The 24,208-nt window shown below is 35.0% G+C and overlaps 1 protein-coding gene across 1 annotated transcript; it reads left to right on the plus strand.

Moving 5' to 3' along the window:
* The first annotated feature begins 2,403 nt into the window (after positions 1-2,403).
* Positions 2,404-6,639, plus strand: LOC140967871 (syntaxin-31-like). Its single transcript, XM_073428643.1, is given in 7 exon segments — positions 2,404-2,759; positions 4,106-4,356; positions 4,446-4,484; positions 4,486-4,580; positions 4,876-4,914; positions 5,821-6,018; positions 6,287-6,639. Coding segments are annotated over 7 exon segments (1,014 nt in total). The 5' UTR covers positions 2,404-2,527; the 3' UTR covers positions 6,447-6,639.
* Positions 6,640-24,208: the final 17,569 nt, after the last annotated feature.

The following is a 24,208-nucleotide window of genomic DNA, read 5'->3' on the forward strand; positions in this document are numbered from 1 at the left end:
TTTTACGCCTAGACCTTGAAATTTCAACCCGAAGCCAACCAAACACCTCAAAACACCTCAAAACATATATATAATTATTTCCTAGACGTAAGCTCGAGCCCGTTCTATAACTGATACGATTTGTTTTAAAACTTGGACCGAATCAACCCGAATGCCACCAAAACCAAGCCCTAACCATGTCTACCCTTTTCGATCTACCTTCTACCCGAGACCAGCCTTGCATGGACCTCTCTAGACCACGGTTTGGACCCAATAAGGTCTGCACCACGGCCTGGTTCAGTCTTTCATGGTTGTGCCTTCCATTTTCCTTCACCCGATCAACCATAAACCCTAGCCACTCAAGAGTTCCGATCGGCACTCATCCAAGCCCGACCAAATCTCGACTCCAGCACCTTGAAGTCTCATATCACCTCTTGTACAGCCCTTAAAAACTTAGGTCAAGCAGCCCCTTGCACGAAGTCATGAAAAAACGTGAGTACATGTAAAGCGTATGCATATTTCATGACAAAACTATGCAAAAACGATACAACATAATAGATCAAAAAATTTCTCATGCGTAAACACACAAATCAGCATATAATTATGTGAATGATGAGAAAAACGAGATTTTTGGGCGTGCCTTTACGTTTATACCCTCGAAACCTTAGAAATGTTCGCGTAAAACTTGCACCGGAGAGGCGGAGAAGGAGTTCTTTGAAAGAAGCTTGAGAACTAGGGAGATAAGCTGCTGTAATATTTCAAAAATGGCCTCTGGAAATGAGAGGAGGGGCGGCCGAAGGTGTAGAAGTAGGTTTAGGGTTTTAATTGTTGGGTTAAGTCCATATATTAAGTGCTAATGGGCTCTTAATTAAAAATAAAGGGATTAAAAAGATTTTAGGCCTATTAAGCAATAAAATAATATCATTAAGCCCAATAACACTCCCGAAAAATATTTCGTTTAGGTACGTATCTGAAAATATTGCCAGAACCCTCAAAAAGTCATCCGACTCACTAAAATTTGCGTACCGATTTAAAATATGATCCGACGAGTAAAAATACACCAGCAAGGCCCATTTTCGAATATCTCACTTAATTACACCATATATTAAATAATTAAAAATAATTATTTAATAAAAATATTTTTCTTTAATTATCTCCGGTCTCTGTTCCTTGTTTGAGCGCGAAAAACTACTAAAAGCCCTTACGCATGAAAATTTAATAAACCATGAAATAAAATACATATTCATGCAATAAACATACATTTAATGTTTTAAAATAATTAAACGCATATTTTAGTAAAACCCTAGATTTCATGCCGTCAGGTTACGTAACTCGAATTTCCTAGATTTTACAACATTATTTAATCTTTATTTATTATTTATATTATGTTTAGTTTCTTTTATTCAAGAATTTTTATACCCTTCTTACAATTGAGAGTTTAGATTAGTTGATACTATATGTTACACCAAATTTTTTGTACCAGTTAAATATTAATTTGGTATTACCAACAATTTAAATTGATTACCTTGATTTATTATATATGAATATTTTCATAATATTGAATTTTTGATACCATTTAAATGTTAGTTTGATATTACCAACAATTTAAAGTAATTAACTTGATTTGATATTTATAAATATATAGCTCAATAGATATTTGACAACATTTTATAAGCTTTAGTATATAATATTACAAATAAAGGAATAATATACAACAATAATATAAATAATGATTATTTAATATATTAGAACCATCATAACAATTCGATTTCATTCATGTGTTTTAATTCTAATCTTTATAGAAATACCAAAAATAGATATTCTAATATCGACTATTTATTTTACGATTTGAACATTTAAAATTCATCCTCCAAGACACAAATAATTAAAACTAAAAAAAAACATCATAGTGAAATTGTAATTAACTTAGCTTCCACGTGGATACGATATTTAGACTCACTACATTATACTATTTGGGGATTACTTGTTTTTTGTTGGGCAAAAACTTGTGTGAGACGGTCTCACATGAGATCTACTCTTTTTGTTTTTAGGAGTGCAACAATCAAAGTTGTGACAATTATTATCTGTAAAATCTTTTTTATACAATTTATGTTGTGTAATTTTTTTTTGGATTTAAATGAAAAATAATGTTATTATTTATTAAATTCAGATGAATGACGAAACTCTTGATCAATGTTTTTCTGTGCATATGTTTGTCCAAGAAATTTTTAATACTATAATCAAACTCATGATTATGGACTCAAAGTGACTCCATCAATTTGAATATCTTCGAAGGACGATAATAAAGTATTTTAATATCTTAAATTAAATAAATATATTTTTTGCAATTTGAAAAATAGTTACTGAATTCATTATTTTTAATTTAGAAAAATTCAAATTATATTTGTCTTTTTTAAAGAATTCACCAAATTATATTATGTCCAACGGCAACAAGTGAACGATCGATCACCCTAAACGTGATACTTCCTTTCAACCACGTTTCCTGCAGTAAAGTTGAGGTTTCCCGGCAAAAATCCGGTGCAGATCAATGACCATGGCGGCGGCTGGCGCCTCTTCTTACCGTGATCGAACGTCGGAGCTCGTTTCTATAACGAAGACCTTGAGAAAATTTGGAGGAAATGCAGGAACTCCGCCCCAAACGCAATTAGACCAAGACCCGAATGCTGCGACTCCGGATCGCTCCGAATTCAACAAGAACGCTTCCAAAATCGGACTTCGAATCCACCAGACCTCGCAGAAAATCGACCGTCTATCTAATTGTAAGCTTGCCTATCTCGTCGAAACGAATAGATATAGCGGTTTTACTTGGAATTTGGTTCATCCGTTGCCATCGTTGTTTCACAATATGCTGGAATTTGTTGTTTGAGGTAGTGAAGCTATTGTGTTCAATGTTATTTGAGCAATTTTAGGTTAAAACGTTTTCAATTTGATTATTGACCACAAGATTCATGGTGAATTTGAGATAATGTTTTAGCAGGTAAAACAAATTCTGCAACTTGCTAAAACGAGGTCAAAATAAACATAATTGGACATTCTTCTTCATCAATTGAACTGGAAATGATTCCATTTTTTTCGGTGTGGCTATCTTTAGATTGCCTCTATGAATATTTCCTTCCAAATTTCAGCTTATATACTACGCTGTTCTATCAGAGGAAGTTTGGTTGTTTATCATTTTGAGTGACAATTGATTCCGAGCATAACTGTTAACGTTGAAATTTGGACCTGACTTAACCTCAAAAGCTAGCTTGAAGATTGTCCAAGTCCATATATGCAAACCACAAAGTTTTAATGTGGATGCACTAAATTTTTTTCTGGTATCATTCTTTTTTTTTTTTTCCTTCTTTTTATTCTCATGTAGTGAACGATCACATTTGAAGTTACAATGTCTGTCTCTGGACGTAAGTAACGAGGCCAGTCATTTGTCAATTTTGATCTCTTCTTTTCGTCCACCATAATTCCACTTTTAGATGTCGAACAACTTTAAAAAGGTAGTTCACCGGTCTCTTCTGTTGGTGCTTAATCACGAAAGGTTCATCCTTATATCCAAATTTTTGCTACTGTTTTTTTATTGAATGCATTATGCTCTTTTGGCGTACATCAAGTTTTTTTATTCATTATTGCTCTCAATCCTCGTGGAGAGGTAAGTAAACTTTTCTGGCGAATGTAAAATATGGTTTTTTCCTCTATTAATTTTCTTTTCAGGGTTCTCTTATTGGAACTTATTGTGTATTATCTGTTGTCTCATATCGTGCCCACTTCATCAATAAACCTTTTAGAAATAACAGATGCTATACTATGTAGCATGGATATTCTTAAAAAAAATTATGACATATCAGACACGGATACAACACAGATACAGATACGATACGCGTGACTTTTTGTAAGTTTGACCATTTGGATACGTCTTGGACACTGCTAGGATATGCCATAGACACAACGGGANTAATTGTTGTATTACCATATCCGTATCATATTCGATACGATATCCGTATCCATGCAACATATATGATAAACCATCTAACTTGTAAAACTATCCATTTACACTAGATCGGTGCAGCTGTTAATCATAGTGACCTGAAATTAACATAATTTCATGGATGTGCAGTGACCAGAAGGTCATCAATATTTGATGATCGAAGCAGGGAAAATGAAGAACTAACCGCCCTGATTAAAAATGATATCACCACACTCAATTTAGCTCTTTCCGACTTACAAACTCTCCAAAACATGGAGATAACTGCAGGAAACTATTCAGGAGACAAAATTGTTCATTTGACTGCTGTTTGTGATGATTTGAAGAGCAGGCTCATGCATGCTACAAAGCAGTTCCAAGATGTATTGACCAATAGAACAAAGGTACATTTGGTATATTGGATTATATTACATTTTTTTGGAGAAGAAAAACTTGCGTCATCCTTCTTATCACCTTGGTTGTTACTCTACAGAGCATTAAGGCTCATGAGAACCGGAAGCAGATTTTTTCCACAGTTGCCTCAAGAGAGACACCCTAATTCTCTGACAGAACCACCCCCTTGGTTGGGTTCAACTGGTACATCAGAAATGAATCCACAATCATCAGCGTAAATTATTTTCTGCCGTCCAAATTTAAATGTCAATATTGTCCTCATAATTAACTTGTGATAGAAAAGATTACTTTTTTACACGCGTCTCTAGCTATATGTGCCTATTTTTCTGTCTCAACAGTATTTTTAATTTACTTTGTTTTAAATTATAATCTGCAACATGCCATGACATGTCCATTATAGCACAGAAACAGTCCTGTTACAGTTTGATGTCTCTCAATCTTCCAATTGTGAAAATATTTTTTCCTGTGAAACTCTGATCTTAGTCATCTTCTGTTTTCTTGTATATCAGATCAGTAGCAAGTGGGGTTCAACTTGGCAGCCAACTAAGGTATGATCTGGCATATGATACATTACAGCTTTTTACGTGTAATCATGCGTGCATACTTTATTCTGTAGGTAAAGTTATTAAATGAAATGGATTGTTGTCTTAATTTCTTCACTTTATGTAACTTTCATTAACTCAGATAGAATGAGAGCATTGTATTGAACTTATGCCATATCTATGTTCTTGAGATTTTTTGCTCAATGAAATGTTGGATATACTTTATTTACAGAGAAACCAATCATACACAGTGAGTGCGTATAGCTTAAACGAGTGAAAGTAACCACATCTGTCAGGAAGAAACAAACATATATATCGCTGATTCAAAAACGAAAAGAAACACAAATTTACTAGGAAAACACTTCTCAAAAGGACAACGGGAAAACAAGAAGACTATTTTCATAGAAAATTCTTCCCGAAAATAAAACAGACACAGACACAGTGGGTATAGCTTAAACCGCCTTCTTGGTTCGACTCTTGTTATTTTATCAATATTCAGAGTTGATTCAAGTTAGTTGTCCTTTTCACGTGGGAATTCTTTTTACTCCAGTAATTGAGAGGCATGTCCTTGAAACTATTTCATCACTCGTTTGGTGTACCTAAAAATCATGAACAGTTTTCACCTCAAAACTATTTGTAGTTGTTCTATTCATATCATGTTTACTGTACTTTCTTGAAGCATCCTTGTTTGATCAATTAGTGTCAGTAGATATTGAATATATTGTAACAAATCGATCTCAGATAAAGATATTTTTGACCAGACAACATATATATTTATGTCTTTCCTTTGAATTTTTTGAACGGTCTATCTTTTCAAGAAAAACCACTCTATATATTTTCTTCTTCCTTCTACATTTAGTTCCATATGATTAGGGTACTTCTTGACTCTGAGTTTTGATATCCTGTATATAGGCGAAGAATGGCAACAGATACCAATCCGTCCCATCAAATGGAAGTGTCCATGTTGCAGCAGGTGGTTCCAAGGCAGGATAGCGAATCTCATAGCCGAACAAATGCTCTACAAAATGTGGAATCTACAATTTCAGAACTGAGTGGGATTTTCACTCATCTAGCCACAATGGTTGCACATCAAGGAGAGTTGGCTATTAGGTAATATTTCACCTTTCCCATCTATGTAACAGATGAATTGCCAGTTTTTGTCCAAAAAATTCTAAGATGATCGTGTCAAACAGCTGAAAAACCATCGTGATTCCAAAACTACAGCTCGTTATTCCCAACTTGGGACCTTTGATGTTGTGATATGCTTTCTTAAAATCAAGGACATATCTTAGTCCATTTTTTGAATTTAATTTTGTATAAATAAGTTTCAACAAACAACCCAAGTGCAATTAAATTTTGGGGGGATTTATACACGCAGGATTGATGATAACATGGATGAATCTCTGGCAAATGTTGAAGGTGCTAGCAATGCCTTACTGAAATACTTGAACAAGATATCATCTAACAGGTGGCTCTTGATCAAACTGTTTCTGGTAATTATTTTATTCATGACCATTTTCATAGTTTTCGTGCTTTAATGTTCTTTCCCGGAGAGCTATCTTTTGTCTCGGTTCTGAGGTTTAATGTTGGTCCTGTGTATAATAGTGGGAAATGTGTTACGTGATTCAGAATGAATCTCATAATGTTCTATTTCAAGTCCTTCACAGTATAATATAAGGAAGACGATCGAAGCCAATAAATGGTGAATGGCATATGTTATTTTTTGTTGTATTTAGTGATCTGTCTTGTACAATGATTGAATGACTAAATACATCTTATTGTCTTTTAAATCACAAACATATTACTCAGTATCCAATTAATCATAAAGCATAAGTTTTAGCTAAATGTTTGAAATTCTAGGACTTCAATGGGCATATAGTTTAGGCTATGGTAAAAAATTATCCCTATTTGGTAAAATAGAGCTTGTAAAAACTCGACCCAGTTTCTTAATCCAACCTGTTTGCCTGCTCAGAAAAATTTGTGCATCTAGTATAATGTGACAATTCTAGCCATTACCCAACTAAACGTTTTAACATAGTTGGAGCTAAGTTTTAGCTAAATATTTGATGATCTTCTCTTGAACAAATACTTTAAAAATATTTTTAGTGTTTATAAGTGAAAAAACTTAAAATTGTATTTGGAGAAGATTTTTGTAAAACGCTTTCAAAAATATTTTTAAAAAATTGTTCTCCATGTGTAATTTTTAAAGTACAAATGAGATGTGTGTGTGTGTGTGTGTTTTTTTTTTTTTTTTTTTTTTTTTTTTTTTTTTAATGTTTTTAGAGTAAAAAACGTATTGTAAAAAACGTGGGTTGAACAAGAATTAAAAGGTTTTTATAAAAAATTTCCAAATAATTTGCTCACTTTTATTTTTTAAAAAATATTTCCTATATTTTTTAAAATATTCGTTGGAGAAAAGTTGTGTGTATTCATATATTTCTACAGTAGATCTGGCACAGATACATTGATTTATTAAATAATTTTTAAAATTAATATATTTATACAGTTAAATCATATGAGTAGATCTGGAACAAATACTTTGATTTATTAAATAATTTTTAAAATTAGAATATTTATACAATTAAATCATATGAATTGAGTCATGTCAAATTATAATAGATATTTTTTTATCAAATTTAATTTACTATGCTCAGCATCCCCAACCCACCAAATAATTAAATAAATTGCAATCCTATTGATTTAATGATTTTATTATTTTAATATTAATGTATTTGTGACATATCAATTACAGAAATAATCGTGAGGTCCATACTCATTCTCATACATTCATTTTAACAATAGAATTAATTATTTCTAGACTTCACCATCCATTCATTATTCTTTATTCTTATTTTAAATTTAATAAATATGTTTTAAATTTTTTTTACACAATTTAAATGATTATTATTTGAAATAAATAACAATATTATTTTAAAATATATTTATCAATTAAAATTATTTCATCTTATATTAAATAATAATAATAATAACAATAATATCCTCAATTTGAGCTCTGAACGATTATTCCATCACATTCATCTTTGAAATACAAAATTAAAAAATTTCAAATAATATTATAATTTTATTAAAATACATTTTTAAAACTAAAATATTATTTTTTAAAAATACCCATTTACAAAATGCTAAAAAAAAGTAAGTACTTATATTTTAATAAATTAATTAAAAAAAGGTAGGAGAATGTGGGCTTTATTGTGGCAAACACTTACGTTGGTTGAACACTATATTAATTGTTCAAACACATTGGTTCGCCGAAAAACCTTCAAGCTAATGAAAAATTGATTATCAATTATGCTGATATAAGATGAAGTGAACAGGCTCGAACAGAAATAGCAAGTTGTCCAACTTAACCGATCTGAAGAACACTTACAACAGCTTAAATTGAATCAAGTTGTCCACATATATTATGTAGAAGAACAGATTAGTTCGCAGACTGTTCTGTCAACATTCTCTGAAGACAACACATAGTTTTCTGCGAGTTTATTTCAAACTTTGTCAATAAGGACAGAATAAAATATCTTTTGGTTACCCCTTTCACTTAGTGTCCAACGAATTGGAATTGGTCGTTACTATTTTCGGAAACACGGCAAAGACACGTGGCATTCTCTTCATAATTGTCGGCTACTCAGTATATCTGTGAGTACCGTCTCTATTTATTAACGTTGAGGACCGATAACTATAAAAAGTGATGCATAAGAATTGAAGAAGACTACTGTTACATTGATCTTTATCAAGCATTTTCAAACTACTCAGTAATCTCTCAAACAGATTTATCATAAGCTAATTTGCACACTCATAGTTTTATCAGATCAATTAAGGATCATTTTTTGCACATTTTGTTATCACTTATCATTTGTATACATGAGAATATTGTGAAAATCTTTATAACTAACTGTAAGAAATTTGTTTCTGAACCGATTGAATTAAGAAAGAGTTACTTGGAGTTTTAGCTCATTAGGGTTGGTAAAACCAAGCTGAAGTGGATTTGTACAAAAATTTGTACTGATCAAATCTTCTAGTAGAATCCTTCCTAGGTGGAAGGAAGGGTGACATATGAGTTGCTAATTTTCGAACATCCATAAATAAATTCTTGATTTACTTTATTCTCAGTCATATTACTTGCCTTATCTAATCTTACTTATGTTGTTCATTTATTCTCTTGAACTTATCTTTTATATTCACGTATATCGTATTCACTTGTTATTTTCAGTTGTTTCCGCACTTAGTATTTTAGTAGCTCATTCCACTTAGTTTGATTGAATTATCAACTTGAACTTTTAACTTAGTTAAAGTTTTGCATAAATTATCGCAGCTGTGCAACGGTTTTTCACCCCATAAACTATTGATTTCGATGCTAACAACGAATAAGTAGTATCAGAGCGGTTTATTCCGATCTCTGAATATTTGATATACTCTGATGGCTTATTTTAACAAAATTTCTATATTATTTAAAGAAGAATATGATAACTGATAGATTAGAATGTAGGCATACTTATCGGCTCAAGATGATGGCATGTGGTATGTCATTATAAATGGACCCATAAAGATTATGGGTCCATCAACAATTAAGAGATTATGATAATACGAGTGCAATAGCCATCACTTACAATCAAGTACTACACTCAAGAACTAAACATAATGACATAAGACATCATTTCATCAGAGACAATGTGCAAAAAAAGGCATTTGCTTGGGACATGTGTATACTGACAGCAAGCAGCAAACATCTTTACCAAACCATTATCCAATATCAGCAAACTTCTTAAGGATGCTGCTTTCAGACTCACTTCTGAAAAAAATGTTAATTCAACCACTATGATTGATGTTGATAATGTGGTTGCCCTTCGACCTAAACCATCTGCCCCTGAATTTATCGCAGCAAAGAAGGAAATCGGGGTCCAACAAGAAGCTGATCAAAAGCAGAAGATGGCCAAGTGGAAGCTTATCACTATGGTCAGATATTCTGAACAAACAGGGTCTGAATAATCCTTTGCTTCCATTCAACCGCCTCCAAAGCCAACCTCATCAAAAAAGAAAACCAAACCTATTATATGCATCAAGAAAACAACAGCCATTTCTGATCTATCCAGTCCCATCTGATAGTGATAACCTATCCCCATACCAAGTTTTCAACTATTGTTGCCACTAATGCTGTTGCACCACAAGCCCCCAAATCCCCTCTACCCAAAACCATTCAAGTGCCTGCCCCAGCACCAAAGAGATCAATAACTGGAAGCTCAAGCTCTTTTCTCATTGATCCCAGGCCAGCAGGTGGAGTGGTCATTCGAGATCCTTCCAGAATCAACTTGCTCTAGAATTAAAAAATCAATTTCCACTGAAAAGGCAAAGGAAAAATGTACGTTCTTCCTGAAGAACTAGTGGAGACAGGACCCAAATCTTCTGTTTAGATAACCATTGACCTTGACATGGAGGATTTTGAAAAATCCACGAAAGAATATATTGCCTTTTTTGATGACTGTGTCAATATCCGAACAGTTTGGAATCTATCAACGTTCAAGACCAAGGGACTATGCCAAGGCCTTGAAAAATGAAAAAATGGTGTTCGGTGCAGCCAAAACAGATTATGTCATTGAAGAAATGAACAAAAGAAAATAAATATTTTTGAAGTTCAAAATTCATAAGTTGAATGAAATACTGGAGTTTTTTTAACTCTAATTATGATTTCCAAGGTCAAACTGTCTTTCATGATCAAGCAGTGATCACTAATATCTCTTCTGATTTCAGAACTTTAGATATGCCTGTCATGGTCATTGAGAAATGACTTTGAGTGAAAATGATGTGGTTGGAATTCCAGAATCATTCAAGGTCAAGCAGGTGAGGAAAGAACTAAAACCTTTCCAAGAGATGAGATGTCCATCACTCCTACACTCACATGCCTAGTTTTAGTTGTTACTGTTGTTGCTAGTCCTGCTCCAGCACAACAAAATTCCTCTTCACTCTCAATTGTTCGAGAATTTTCAGCAGTAGAAGATGTAACGTCCAAAAACCAACCCACGTAAACCGCATGCATGCAAATGATTTAAATTGCATATTTATTTTACTTAATTGATTTTAAATACTTAATTGATATATTTTACATGCTTAAATGTTTAAAATGTATGATTTCATGAAATTGAAAGATTTTACCCGAATATTCGATAATAGGTTGGGGAAAAGAGACTGGGGACGACCAAGACAAAATAAATATTTTCGATAAATATTTTCAAGGCTTATTAATATGATTAAATTTTTCCAAAAATGATAAAGTTCAAATTATTTTACGAGATGAGCTCTATTTTATCCGGGAAGCCAGTTTTGGGCAAACGAATGACTTATAAAATATCAAATGCATTATTTTTAAAAACTAATTTTTATGAACTTTTATTTTTCAATTAAATAGGTGCTATTGAGCTCAATTTACCTAGGATGAGTAGACCCAATTGCTCATAAACCCTAAAGTCCAAAACCCAAGTCCATTATCATGCAAATTAAAATCTATAAAAAATAAAAATAAAAACCTAGGTATTGTTGGCACCATTCAGCCGAAAACACTACACAAACATCACCACATATTTTCGAGAATTTGGAGGTGGAAAAACAAGGAGTCTTCGTCACCCGTTCGTTCTTCTTCGCACCCCATGCCAAATATCGTATATTCGAGAGTTCTAAAACGCAAAAGCACATTTTTAAACTCCCTTGACGCATCATTAAATCCATAATATGCATGTTTTGTTTATTTTGCATGAAAAACATTGGAGTTTAAATTACGTAACGTTTCGACAATTATTTTTAAAGTTTTGAAAGTTTTTACATATGTACGAACGTGTTATGATTTCTAAAGAGTATGTTGCCAACATAGGATGATTTATGGATAGAACAAGGATGATATACAGTGTGAAAAAAGGCTGGAATCGAGCTTGGATAGGAAGAAACGAGCCTAGGGTTTCCTCATGGGTTTTATGATGTTTGGGGTCGGGTAGAAGGAGAACTCGCGTACGGGTCAGCCAGGGCTTGGGTAGGGGCCTTGCTGGACGTGGTTCAGTGTTAGGAGGAGTCCTAGCCACTTACAGTCGGTGGGGAAGAGTCCATGCATGCAAGGACTCTCCCCATGTGTGCATAGGGTGCGGTCGCGTTCAGCTGCTGCGTGGAGGGTCAAGGCTTGGCTAGGATGGTCTAAGCTGGTCCAGTAGGATCTAGGGAGGATGGTCAAGGGTCGGGGCAGGGGCTGGTGCATGGTGGCTCGACAAAAGCTTGAGAGAAACTCGTGCGGCTCTTGTTCATGTGCGCCAAGGGTTGTGCATGGGCTAGGGGATGGTCAACTGGGTTAGGCTAGGTCAAATAGGGTCCAGGAGGCTTGAGTGAGGGTCTGGTCCATGATGGTCCGAGGGTGACTCGATGAAATTGAGTCGTGGCTCAAGGGAGTTAGGAGAGGGTGCGAGTACAGGGTTTAGGAAGGAAGGGTTCGAACGATGGTCCACGGGGGTTGGTTCATGGTTCACGAGGGTAGTTTAGATATAAAAAGTCTATGTTTAAAATTTGGAAAGAAAAATATTAAAGTTTGAATTAATTCGGGAATTAAACGCTCCACCAATTAGTAATTAACGAATTAAATTGAAAGCATCGAATCTAAGCTAAATAAAAATATTAAAAATTTAATTTAAGCTTAAATAATTAATTGGGACGATCTAGAGTCAACGAAAATAATAAAAAGTCAAAATAGAGAAATTTTACGTCTAGGGGCAAACGGTAATTTTACATCAGGGTAATACGGAAAGGGTTGGCAGCATCCCGAAGGGGTCATAACGCATGTTAAAAGATATATTGTGATGATTTTGATGAAAATATGATATTTTATGATTTATGGTAAAGCTGTACAATTTTTAATGTAAAAATGCTATTTTTGGAAAGTCATGATATTTTATGAATTAAAAGAAAAGGAAAAATGTTTTGAAGGATGAGAATCGACTGTGACAAAGAGGAAAAATGATTTTTGGAAATATCGTGAGGGAGAAGGTCCCAGAGAGAGCCTGTTTACAGGACAATGCCTCGGAGGTAGCCCAACGATCGTATTTTTATTTTTACATTAGTGACCGTCCCCATGCGCAATGGTGAACTAAGACTGATCAGTCGATCAGAGGATAAAAGTCTAGTCACTTTCAAGGAAAGGGTTGGCAGCATCCCGAAGGGGTCATAACGCATGTTAAAAGATATATTGTGATGATTTTGATGAAAATATGATATTTTATGATTTATGGTAAAGCTGTACAATTTTTAATGTAAAAATGCTATTTTTGGAAAGTCATGATATTTTATGAATTAAAAGAAAAGGAAAAATGTTTTGAAGGATGAGAATCGACTGTGACAAAGAGGAAAAATGATTTTTGGAAATATCGTGAGGGAGAAGGCCCCAGAGAGAGCCTGTTTACAGGACAATGCCTCGGAGGTAGCCCAACGATCGTATTTTTATTTTTACATTAGTGACCGTCCCCATGCGCAATGGTGAACTAAGACTGATCAGTCGATCAGAGGATAAAATTCTAGTCACTTTCAAAGATCAAACTTTCCCCAAAATGATAAATAACTGACAGCTTTATGATTATATGATTTTATGATTTATGATATATTTATGATTACAATCTTATGTTAAATAAAAGTATTTTTTAATGCATGTGCTTGTATATGTATTATTTGCTACTCATGTTTAGAACTTGCTGAGTCAGTAGACTCACTAGGTTTGAATGCTACAGGTGATGATAGTGAGGGAGGCGCTGACGCTTGAGTGGATCGAGGCAAACAGTACACTCCCGAGGGACATTTATTTCCGCATTAGCTTGATAGTTAAAACTCAATTAGCAAAGATGTGACTAAGATGACCTTTCAGCTTTCTGGTTTCAAATGCAATTTTATCAAAACTCAATCAGATGTTATACTAGCTCAGACTGATCTTTCATCTTTTTCTTTTTCTACTACCCAAACATAATTTCTCCGTTCACTTGATTCCAAAGTTGATGCTCAAGATGATCAATCTCAATCTCTTCAGACTTTGAATAACCGATTTGGAAACCTTTATGAGAACTTATTTGAATTTAATCATTGGGTCAAAGCCAGTGCTGCCAAAAATGGGGAAGAAGATGCAAGAAAAAGAGCAGAAGCAGAATCCGTACAATATTAAGTTGAAAGAGAAGATGAGGAAATCAATGATGAGAGGCAAATTGAAAATCAACATTTTTTAAAGCTTTTCTTTAATTTGGATAGAATTTCTCCATCCATTGTTTTGATCTTGATCTTCCCAATTTGTTTATTTTTGCTCTTATCTTGTTTTTTATTTGCTTTATAATCTTCTGGGTTTTGGCATCACTATAAAGGTAAAAATTGTTAAAGAAATATTATTTGTGGTGATGTACTGCTTAAGAAAAACTAAAACCTTAAGAAAAACCAAAACCTTAGTTTTAGTGATGTTGGAAAACCGGAATCTTAGTTTTAGTGATGTACTACTTATGAAAACTAGAATTTTAAGGTCCTGCTGATTTTGTGTTTGAGGAAAACCAGAATACTCACTAAGAAGAAACTATAGTAGATAAACAAAATCAGACATCAAAAAACCTAGAATTCAGTAATTCAAAACTAGAATGCAGTAATCATCATGCTAGTTTCTTATGATAACATGTCAGACTAACATCAAATCATATAATCTTTAATAAGAGACTGTCGTTATCCGTTTTATTTGTATTATCTATCAAATGATATCCCTATTTAATGTAATCGTTCTATACAATAGTACATGTAAGGAATGTTGTACAGGAAATCAATATAATTGTGTGTATCAGAAGTTAGTGTTGTGCTCGGGTGTTGTCAACACCAGCACACAACACTACAGCGGAAATTAATTATTAACACACAAATGTAAATTTAATAAATAAACACCAGTTTTAAATTATGCACAAATAAGAATACTTGTGCGATGTCTCATGGAAAAAAATTCACTAGAAAAATATGTAAATCGTTTACACCAAAACAATACTAGTGAGATTAACAAAACTAAATTCCTTGACACTCTAAGGAATTAACATACATCAAACACTCAAAGTAAATACTAGATGCATGAAACAAAAAGCGTGTTGATTAAAACCAAACGAAACCACTCTTCGTCCAACACTCTGAGTCAGTGTTGTTCTTCGAGTGTTGGCAACACCAATCGACAACACGGTAAATCTGCGACTCAATCACACAAATTCTTCAACATAAAATTCTTCAACTCTGAACTATGAGTGTGTTCAGAGACAAACTCCAGCAGCTCTCCTGTGCTTTAAAGTGATCACCCGATCACACAAAAACGTCTCATCAAAATAAGTTCGGCTCTTGTATTTTTTCTTCTATGTGGAAAGCTCTCTCTTCCGACCTCACAAAATAGTCACACCAAAAGGCTCACACGAAAAGCTCCTACAAAAGTGATCGTCGATCAAATAAAAACTGCAGATCAAATATATGTTGGACTTCTTGTGATTTTTTTCTCAATGAAAAGCTTTTTGTCCAACTTTCTCTACCACACCTCTTCTCTCTCCAAAACACCTTTTCTCTCTCAAGCCTCTTTTCTCTCTCTGAAAACCCATGTACGGCTCTGAGGCTATGCATATTTATATCAATGGTTTGACCTAAAAGTTATTCCATAAAAGGGTCCTACAAAATATGGAAACAAGATTTTCATTAGATATAAAACTCTTTTTAACAAGGATAAAATATCTTGGAGATAAAAATCATATTAAAAAACAAATCATATAATATCTAGATATAAATCAACCAAGATCTTATCATCTAGAAATAAATCAAGCAAAATATTATAATCTAGAAATAAATCAAATAAAATCTTTTAATCTAGAAAGGCAAAATCTTAAATTGATATTATCAATTTAACAAAATAATAAAAGAATAAAATATTCCTTTCAGTACACATTATTTAATGTCATTAAATGAACCCTACAAGATCATTTACAACTCACTATAACAAAGTCTATTATTGGATTCAGATACTCTTAATGGCAAAAGAGTCATTTTTATTTGAACGTTGAAGATCAACTATGCTTCTTGAGGATTCACAAAATAGTTCTCCGACTCTCGAACTGTGAATTTACTATGAATCATCTTTCAAAAGGACTCAAGCCTTTCAAAATCTAAAAAAAAAACCAGCACGCGCTTTAAAGCCTTATCAGATTTTGAATATCATTTGTGCTATCTTTATTCAAACTCATTCATTGTTTTAACTACTGTAAAGTGTGAATCATTTGTAATATGAGTAAGATTTTTTTCCCATAATTAAAATTCATAAAGTGATTGCATTGTAATACTAGGAATTTCAGTAGGAAAAAGTAAGAACTACTGAAGTGAGTTTGTAAAAGTTTGTACCAATTAAAGTTTTCTAGTGATATATTCCAGAAATGAAAGAAGGGGATACTTAAAATGGTTTTGTCTTTCGAACTTCCAGAAATAAGTCTTGTGTCTTAATAGTTTCTATTACTTTTAGTTTCATTAAAGTGTTGTGGACTGATTCCGCACTTTTCAAAATAGTCTGCTACACTTTCAAAGAACGAGACCGGTTTCTAACTTCTTAAAACATTTCAGAATCACAATTTTCAGAAGTATAAGAATTTGAAGTTTAAAATTTTTATTCAACCCTCTCCCTTTTAAACACTTCACCGATCCTAACAAGAAGATCACCCACTACGTCGCAATAGGCATGTGTTCGTCCATGGTAGAAGAATGTTTCATTTCTCCCCTATTTTTAAATGAGGAGATGAATTAATTAATGATTTGGACGATTTTTGTTTTATGTCTTCGTATGAGGTTGACTTTGAGACGACAAACAAAGAAATATGTAATTTAATGAAATGTTGATGGAAAAAGAGTATTTTCTTGGAGGTTTTCTACTGGATTACCAACTTGATAAGATACAACTTGGATGTCATGCATATTGAGAAAATGTTTTCGTCATTGTCTTTAACATGGTGACGAATATTACAGGACGTACTAAGGATAGTGCTAAATAACGACCAGATCTTGTTGAAATGGATATAAGACAATATTTACATCTTGATGGGGTTACAAAAATATATCTTAAAGTGAGTTACACAATTGAAAATCATGCAAGAAAAGTTTTATGTAGATGACTGAATGATGTTCAATTCTCTGATTGTTATGTTTCGAAAATGTCTAGTTGTGTGGACATGAACAAGTTGTGCATGTTTGAAGAGTCATGATTTTCATGTATTCATGCAACGTATGATACTTGTTGCATTGAGAGAGTTGTTATAAAGTGATGTGTGGAAGGTTTTTGAGTCAATTAAGTCTTTTTTTTTTTTTTTGCAAACCTAATGGTTAGGAATATTAAACAAAGTGATATGATGCGCCTAATTGAACATATCCCTATCATTTTGTGTAAGTTGGATAAGATATCCCCATCTAGTTTATTTGACTACATGGAACTTCTATGTATACATCTTCCTAACCAAGCTCGCGTAGCGGGTCCTGTGCAATTTAGATGGAAGTATTATTTTGAAAGATTTCTCCATAAGTTTAAGGACACATCGTTTAACAAGACGCGAGTTGAAGGATCCAAGTGCAATGTGTACTTGGTTAGGGAGGCGTCTATATCATGTCAACATTACTTCAGTGATTCAATAATAACCAAGGAATGAAAAATTAGGCAAGTACCACATTGTAATGTCAATGAAAACAAAACTCAGATATGTTAACCATATTTAAGCTTCATTGTCGAGTGATTAGCGCTGCAAGATCTAAATGGCTTACAAATGAGTAATATCATATTGTTGCTACTTACGTTCGACTTAATTGTGTTGAAATCAAGCTCTTTGTAAGGTACAAAAGTAAATTCATTAAGTGTATATAATTTTATTAATTAACAATTATATAGTCCAAAATTTATATATGATTGACTCATTGAATTTAATTAAATACAGCATGTACAAAAATACAATGCATCCACAAAATCTAGATATAAGTGTATCTGGTGTTGAGGCGTTGCTGCAGAAACTTTTTTAGGATGGTTCAAATGTTATGTAAGATTATATAATTAACGTTGTTATTTTTCTAACCATATATACATCAACTAACTTATTTTTTTGTCATATATTGAATTCGATTCTCCTATGATTAAGAAAGTTTCATTCTGACCGTTGAAAAAAGTGAATACTTATCGAGTTATTGTGTCAATGAGTTTAATTTCCACACGGTTAATGATACATCGTAAAAGGTCACCAATAATTCAGGCGTTCAAGTTCGCGGTCATTCCAGTCATGATGAAGGTACCAAATTTTATAGTCAGCTCAAAGAGATAAATGACATTGAATACTCTTGTTTACCACTAAACCAAACTATATATTTTTTTAAAATTTTCTTGGTTTGAACCTCATCCTAAATTAGGGATGTAACGTCTATCTTTTTAAAAGCGCTGAAATATATTTTTTTTTATAAAAACGTCTACCTTTATAAAAGCGCGAAATAATTTTTTATTTTTTATAAAAGCCCTCATTTGAAAATAAACATTTAAATTAATCGCATGCATGCAATCCTACTTAAAAACATCATTTAAAAATTTTCTTAAGCAATTACCAATAATTATATAGCGGAGTAAAAACGAGTAAAATCCTAACATCACACAGTAAAATAAAACAGCGTATAAAATACTCATATCCTCTCAATAACATGAAATCGTAAATGTGCGGAAAATCATAAGGTCCTCGGGTCGTGTCGCCCACCAGGTCTGCTGACTCAGAGTTCATCACCTCCTGTCCCCTCAACATCGAACTCACCTGACACACGTCTAGTGAGTCTAAAGACTCAATACACATGTACCATAAGCAACAAATACCTATACATAGCACACAGCGGTGAAAAATATCATACTCAACATATCTTTCATGAACTTTAAAAGCTTGATGTAAACGTGTCATATGCGATCGTGACGTGTCAAAACAGTTCATCGTTAATCATCGTTCATCATTCATTATTCGTCATTCATCGTTCATCGTTCATCTATCATCATTCGTCATTCATTGTTCATCATTCATCATTCATCATTCATCATTTATCATTGGTGAAAGCGATGAATTTTAAATTGATATTTAAATATAACATATTAATGCGTTTTAATCCCGAATTAAACCAAACCTTAGCATAAAATTCTCAAATTAAAATATTAGACTTCTAATAATTATTTGAGCTTAAATAAAATTTTTCATAATTTTATTAAGCCTAAATCTATGCGTTTCAATTAATTCTTTAATTAACATTTCGTGCGGCGATTAAATCCCGGATAAATCCTCATTATTTTGATCCGAAACTTACCAAACTCTTAAAAATGTCTCAAAACATATTTAAAAGCATTCTAGACGTAAACTCGAGCCCATTTCATATCTTAACCGATTCGTTTAAAACTTGGACCGATGTCCGATTTTAATCTGAATCAACTCGAATCTCCTCCAAATTTTTCCAAACTTTTTATTTCACTTTATACACATCTTAAAGGTCCTTAAAACACCTAGACCAGCACCTTAAACCCTTCCGCCATAGCCTGTATGCTGCTGGAAAAATCCTACAAATCAATCACTTGAAAATCCTAGCCACCCCTTTCTCTTAATATCGTTTCTAGCCTTTAGTCCATGGGACCAGCCACTACCCAACCTCACCTAGACCACCTTAGGACCCTATTAGACTCATAAAGCTAACGGCCACAGCCCCAAGCAACCCAAACCACACCCACGATCGCTAGATACAATCGAAGCACGCCAACGACCCAACCGAGCCACCCCTCAACCTACTCCTTCGCTCATCTCCTGGACCAAGACCAGCAGCTCGTGGCCCTCTCCCAGCCTTGTCACGGACCCAAGAGGGTCAGCTCCTGGACCAGGATCGAACCATGCATGGCTGCCCATGCAAATCACTAGACTTAGGCCTTACTCACGTTAAATGGATCAACCGCTCAGACCCTTAAACCAGCTGGGTTTCGATCGTTACACGGCCCTATACATCCTCGATCTGTACCTGGTGCAGCCCCTTCGTGTCGGTAGAAGACATGCAATAAATGCATGTCTGGTGGAATAATCAAAGTGCATACTTTGAAGAATTGAAAACGTGGTTGGAGGAAGCTTCAAAGAAATTTCACGGGAATTACGTGAGAAGACAGAAGACGCGTTTTATACGCGTCTTCACACGGTCAAGAGGCTCTATAAATAGAGCTCCCCCTTTCATTCTGAAATCATCCCTTCTTCAAGTTTTCTCTCATCTTATAGCATTCTATAATATTTATGAGGTGTTTGTTCTCCTGTATTAAGAGAGTGTGTGATCTCTTTGGAAACACAGTGAGTGAGTTGTACACTACAAAATATTATAGTGGAAATTCTTTTCATCTTGCCCGTGGTTTTTACCCTAATAATTTTTTAGGGGTTTTCCACGTAAATCTCGGTGTCCAGTTTATTCTTTATTTTCGGTTTTATCATCTCCAATTCCGCACGTGGGACCAACAAGTGGTATCAGAGCCTTGGTTTAAATTTCTTAAAATTCTGAGTATGCTCTGTGGTTGCAGCCTAGACTGATCTTCCACATCAGAAAAGATTTTTTATTTAAGGCAGGATTATTTTGTCCAGTCTACTAAAATTGTTGTAGACATAATGGCGGGAAGGTACGAGATAGCCAAGTTCAACGGAAGCAATTTTATGCTGTGGAAAATAAAGATACAAGCAGTTGCTTGGCGGCTATTGGAGATAGACCGGTGGAGATTACAGATGATGGAAAGTGGAACGAGATGAATGACAACGCTGTTGCCAATCTACACTTGGTTATAGCAGACGTAGTTTTGTCAAGTATCTCTGAGATAAAAACAGCCAAAGTTATCTGGGATACTCAGACAAAGATGTACGAGGTCAAGTCCCTACACAACATGATTTTCCTAAAGAGAAGGCTTTATACTCTTCGAATGGCGGAATCCTCATCGATGACCGACCATATCAACACACTAAATACTCTATTTGCCCAACTCACTATGGGGCATAAAATAGGGGAAAATGAACGTGCGGAGCTTCTACTTCAAATTCTACCAGATTCATATGATCAACATGACCAACAATATTCTTATGGGCTTTCTAAGATTCGATGATGTCTTAACTGCGGTTCTCGGTAAAGAAAACCGGCGTAAGAATAAGGAAGATAGGTTGGTAACATCGAAGCAGGCGGAGGCTTTACCGACGATAAGAGGAAGAGTTATGGATCGTGATTCCAGTGGGAGCCAAAGACGAGGTAGATCAAAGTCGAGAAGTAAGAAGAAAAATATTTACTGCTTTAAATGTGGCGGTAAAGGGCACTTCAAGAAAGAGTGTACGAGTATCGAGAAGAGTTCTCAAGGAAATGTGGCTAGTACTTCAGGCAGTGGTGAAATATTATTCAGCGAAGCAGCAACTGTTGCAGAAGGCAGACACAAATTTTGTGACACGTGGATTATGGATTCAGGAGCGACGTGGCACATGACGTCTCGGAGAGAATGGTTTGATCATTATGAACCAGTCTCATGAGGATCTATATTCATGGGAAATGATCATGCCTTGGAAATCGCTGGGGTCGGTACTATCAAAATTAAATTGTTTGATGACACCATTCGCACCATACAGGAGGTACGACATGTGAAAGGACTGACGAAAAATCTTTTGTCCTTGGGGCAATTGGATGACATCAGGTGCAAAACTCGTATCGAGAACGGGATCATGAAAATTGTGAAAGGCGCGCTTGTGGTTATGAAGGCGGAAAAGGTTGCTGCAAATCTGTATGTACTTTTGGGAGAAACACACAAGGAGGCAGAACTAGCTGTTGCATCAAATGGTTCAGGAGAAGAATTAACAGTGTTATGGCATAGAAAGCTCGGGCATATGTCAGAACGGGGGTTGAAAATTCTCTCAGAACGGAAGCTGCTGCCGGGACTTACAAAAGTGTCACTACCCTTTTGTGAGCATTGTGTTACCAGTAAACAACACAGATTAAAGTTTGGCACTTCTACTGCCAGGAGCAAAAGCATATTGGAGCTGATTCATTCGGATGTTTGGCAAGCACCGGTTGTATCCCTAGGAGGAGCGAGATACTTTGTCTCGTTCATTGATGATTTCTCTAGGAGATGTTGGGTGTATCCAATCAAGAAGAAATCAGATGTTTTCCAGATCTTCAAAGATTTCAAAGCGCGGGTTGAACTTGATTCTGAGAAGAAAATCAAGTGTCTGAGGACTGACAATGGAGGAGAATATACCAGTGACGAATTTGATGCATATTGTCAATATGAAGGCATCAAAAGACAGTTCACAACGGCTTACACACCTCAACAGAATGGAGTGGCGGAGCGGATGAACAAGACCTTGTTAGACAGAACAAGAGCTATGTTGAGGACTGCGGGTCTAGACAAGTCATTTTGGGCAGAAGCAGTCAAAACCGCTTGTTATATTATCAATCGTTCTCCTTCAGTGGCGATTGATCTGAAGACTCCGATGGAGATGTGGACTGGGAAGCCGACAGATTATTCTCATTTGCATACATTTGGAAGTTCGGTGTACGTTCTGTACAATGAGCAAGAAAGATCGAAGTTGGATTCGAAATCCAGAAAATGTATCTTCTTGGGTTATGCTGATGGAGTAAAGGGGTTTCGCTTGTGTGATCCTACTGTTCACAAGCTTGTCATCAGCAGAGATGTTATCTTCGAGGAAGATAAAATAAAAGGAGACAAAGGCACACAGAATTCAAAAACTACTATTTTTCAGGTGGAAAATAAGACGGACGAAGGTAAAATTTTTTGTGAAGCAGTACCAGAGCACGAAGAACAAGAACAAGTTGAGTCTGAAGTTTCCAATGTGAGGCAGTCAACTCGAGACAGAAGACCACCAGGTTGGCTTTCAGATTATGTCACTGAAAGCAATATTGCATATTGTCTATTATCAGAGGATGGTGAGCCATCGAGTTTCCACGAGGCTACTCAAAGCTCGGATGTATCCTTGTGGATGATAACAATGCAAGAAGAATTGGAAGCATTAGATAAGAATCAAACTTGGGATCTTGTTACACTACCACGAGGAAGGAAAGCCATTGGAAACAGATGGGTCTATAAGATCAAGCGTGATGGCAATAACCAAGTGGAGCGGTATCGTGCTAGATTGGTCGTAAAAGGGTATGCTCAGAAAGAAGGCATTGACTTCAATGAGATATTTTCTCCTGTGGTTTAGCTTACAACAGTCAGAATAGTGTTGGCATTGTGTGCGGTGTTTGACCTACATCTAGAACAGCTAGATGTGAAAACGGCATTTCTTCATGGGGATCTTGAAGAAGAAATCTATATGCTCCAGCTAGAAGGCTTTGCGGAAAAAGGCAAAGAGAACTTGGTTTGCAGGTTGAACAAATCTCTGTACGGTCTCAAACAGGCGCCGAGGTGTTGGTACAAAATATTTGATTCCTATATCATGAGCCTTGGATGCAACAGACTGAGTGCAGACCCTTGTACGTATTTCAAGAGATCTGGTGACGATTATATCATTTTGCTGTTGTATGTGGACGACATGTTGGTAGCATGCCCCAACAAAGATCAGATCCAAGGATTGAAGGCACAGTTGGCTAGGGAATTTTATATGAAGGATTTGGGACCAGCAAACAAGATTCTAGGGATGCAAGTTCACCGAGACAGAAGTAACAGAAAGATTTGGCTTTCCCAAAAAAATTATTTGAAGAAAGTTTTGCAACGCTTCAACATGCAAGATAGTAAGCCAATTTCGACCCCTCTTCCTGTTACTTCAAGTTATCCTCCGAGATGTGTCCTAGCAGTGAAGCAGAGAGGATGGAGATGTCTCGAGTACCATATGCATCAGCAGTGGGAAGTTTGATGTTCGCTATGATCTGTACAAGACCGGACATTGCTCAAGCAGTGGGAGCAGTTAGTCGGTATATGGCGAATCCTGGAAGAGAACATTGGAGCACTGTTAAGAGGATCCTTAGATACATTAAGGGTACCTTGAATGCTGCATTATGTTATGGAGGATCGGATTTTACACTCAGGGGCTATGTCGATTCAGATTATGCTGGTGATCCTGATAAGAGGAAATCTACTACTGGTTATGTATTTACACTTGCAGGGGGAGCAGTAAGCTGGGTTTCAAAACTACAGACAGTTGTGGCGTTATCTACAACAGAGGCAGAATACATGGCAGGTACTCAAGGTTGCAAGGAGGCAATATGGATTAAAAGGTTATTG

The sequence above is a fragment of the Primulina huaijiensis genome, chromosome 2, assembly GCF_012295235.1.
Source record: "Primulina huaijiensis isolate GDHJ02 chromosome 2, ASM1229523v2, whole genome shotgun sequence".
Taxonomy (NCBI): Eukaryota; Viridiplantae; Streptophyta; class Magnoliopsida; order Lamiales; family Gesneriaceae; genus Primulina; species Primulina huaijiensis.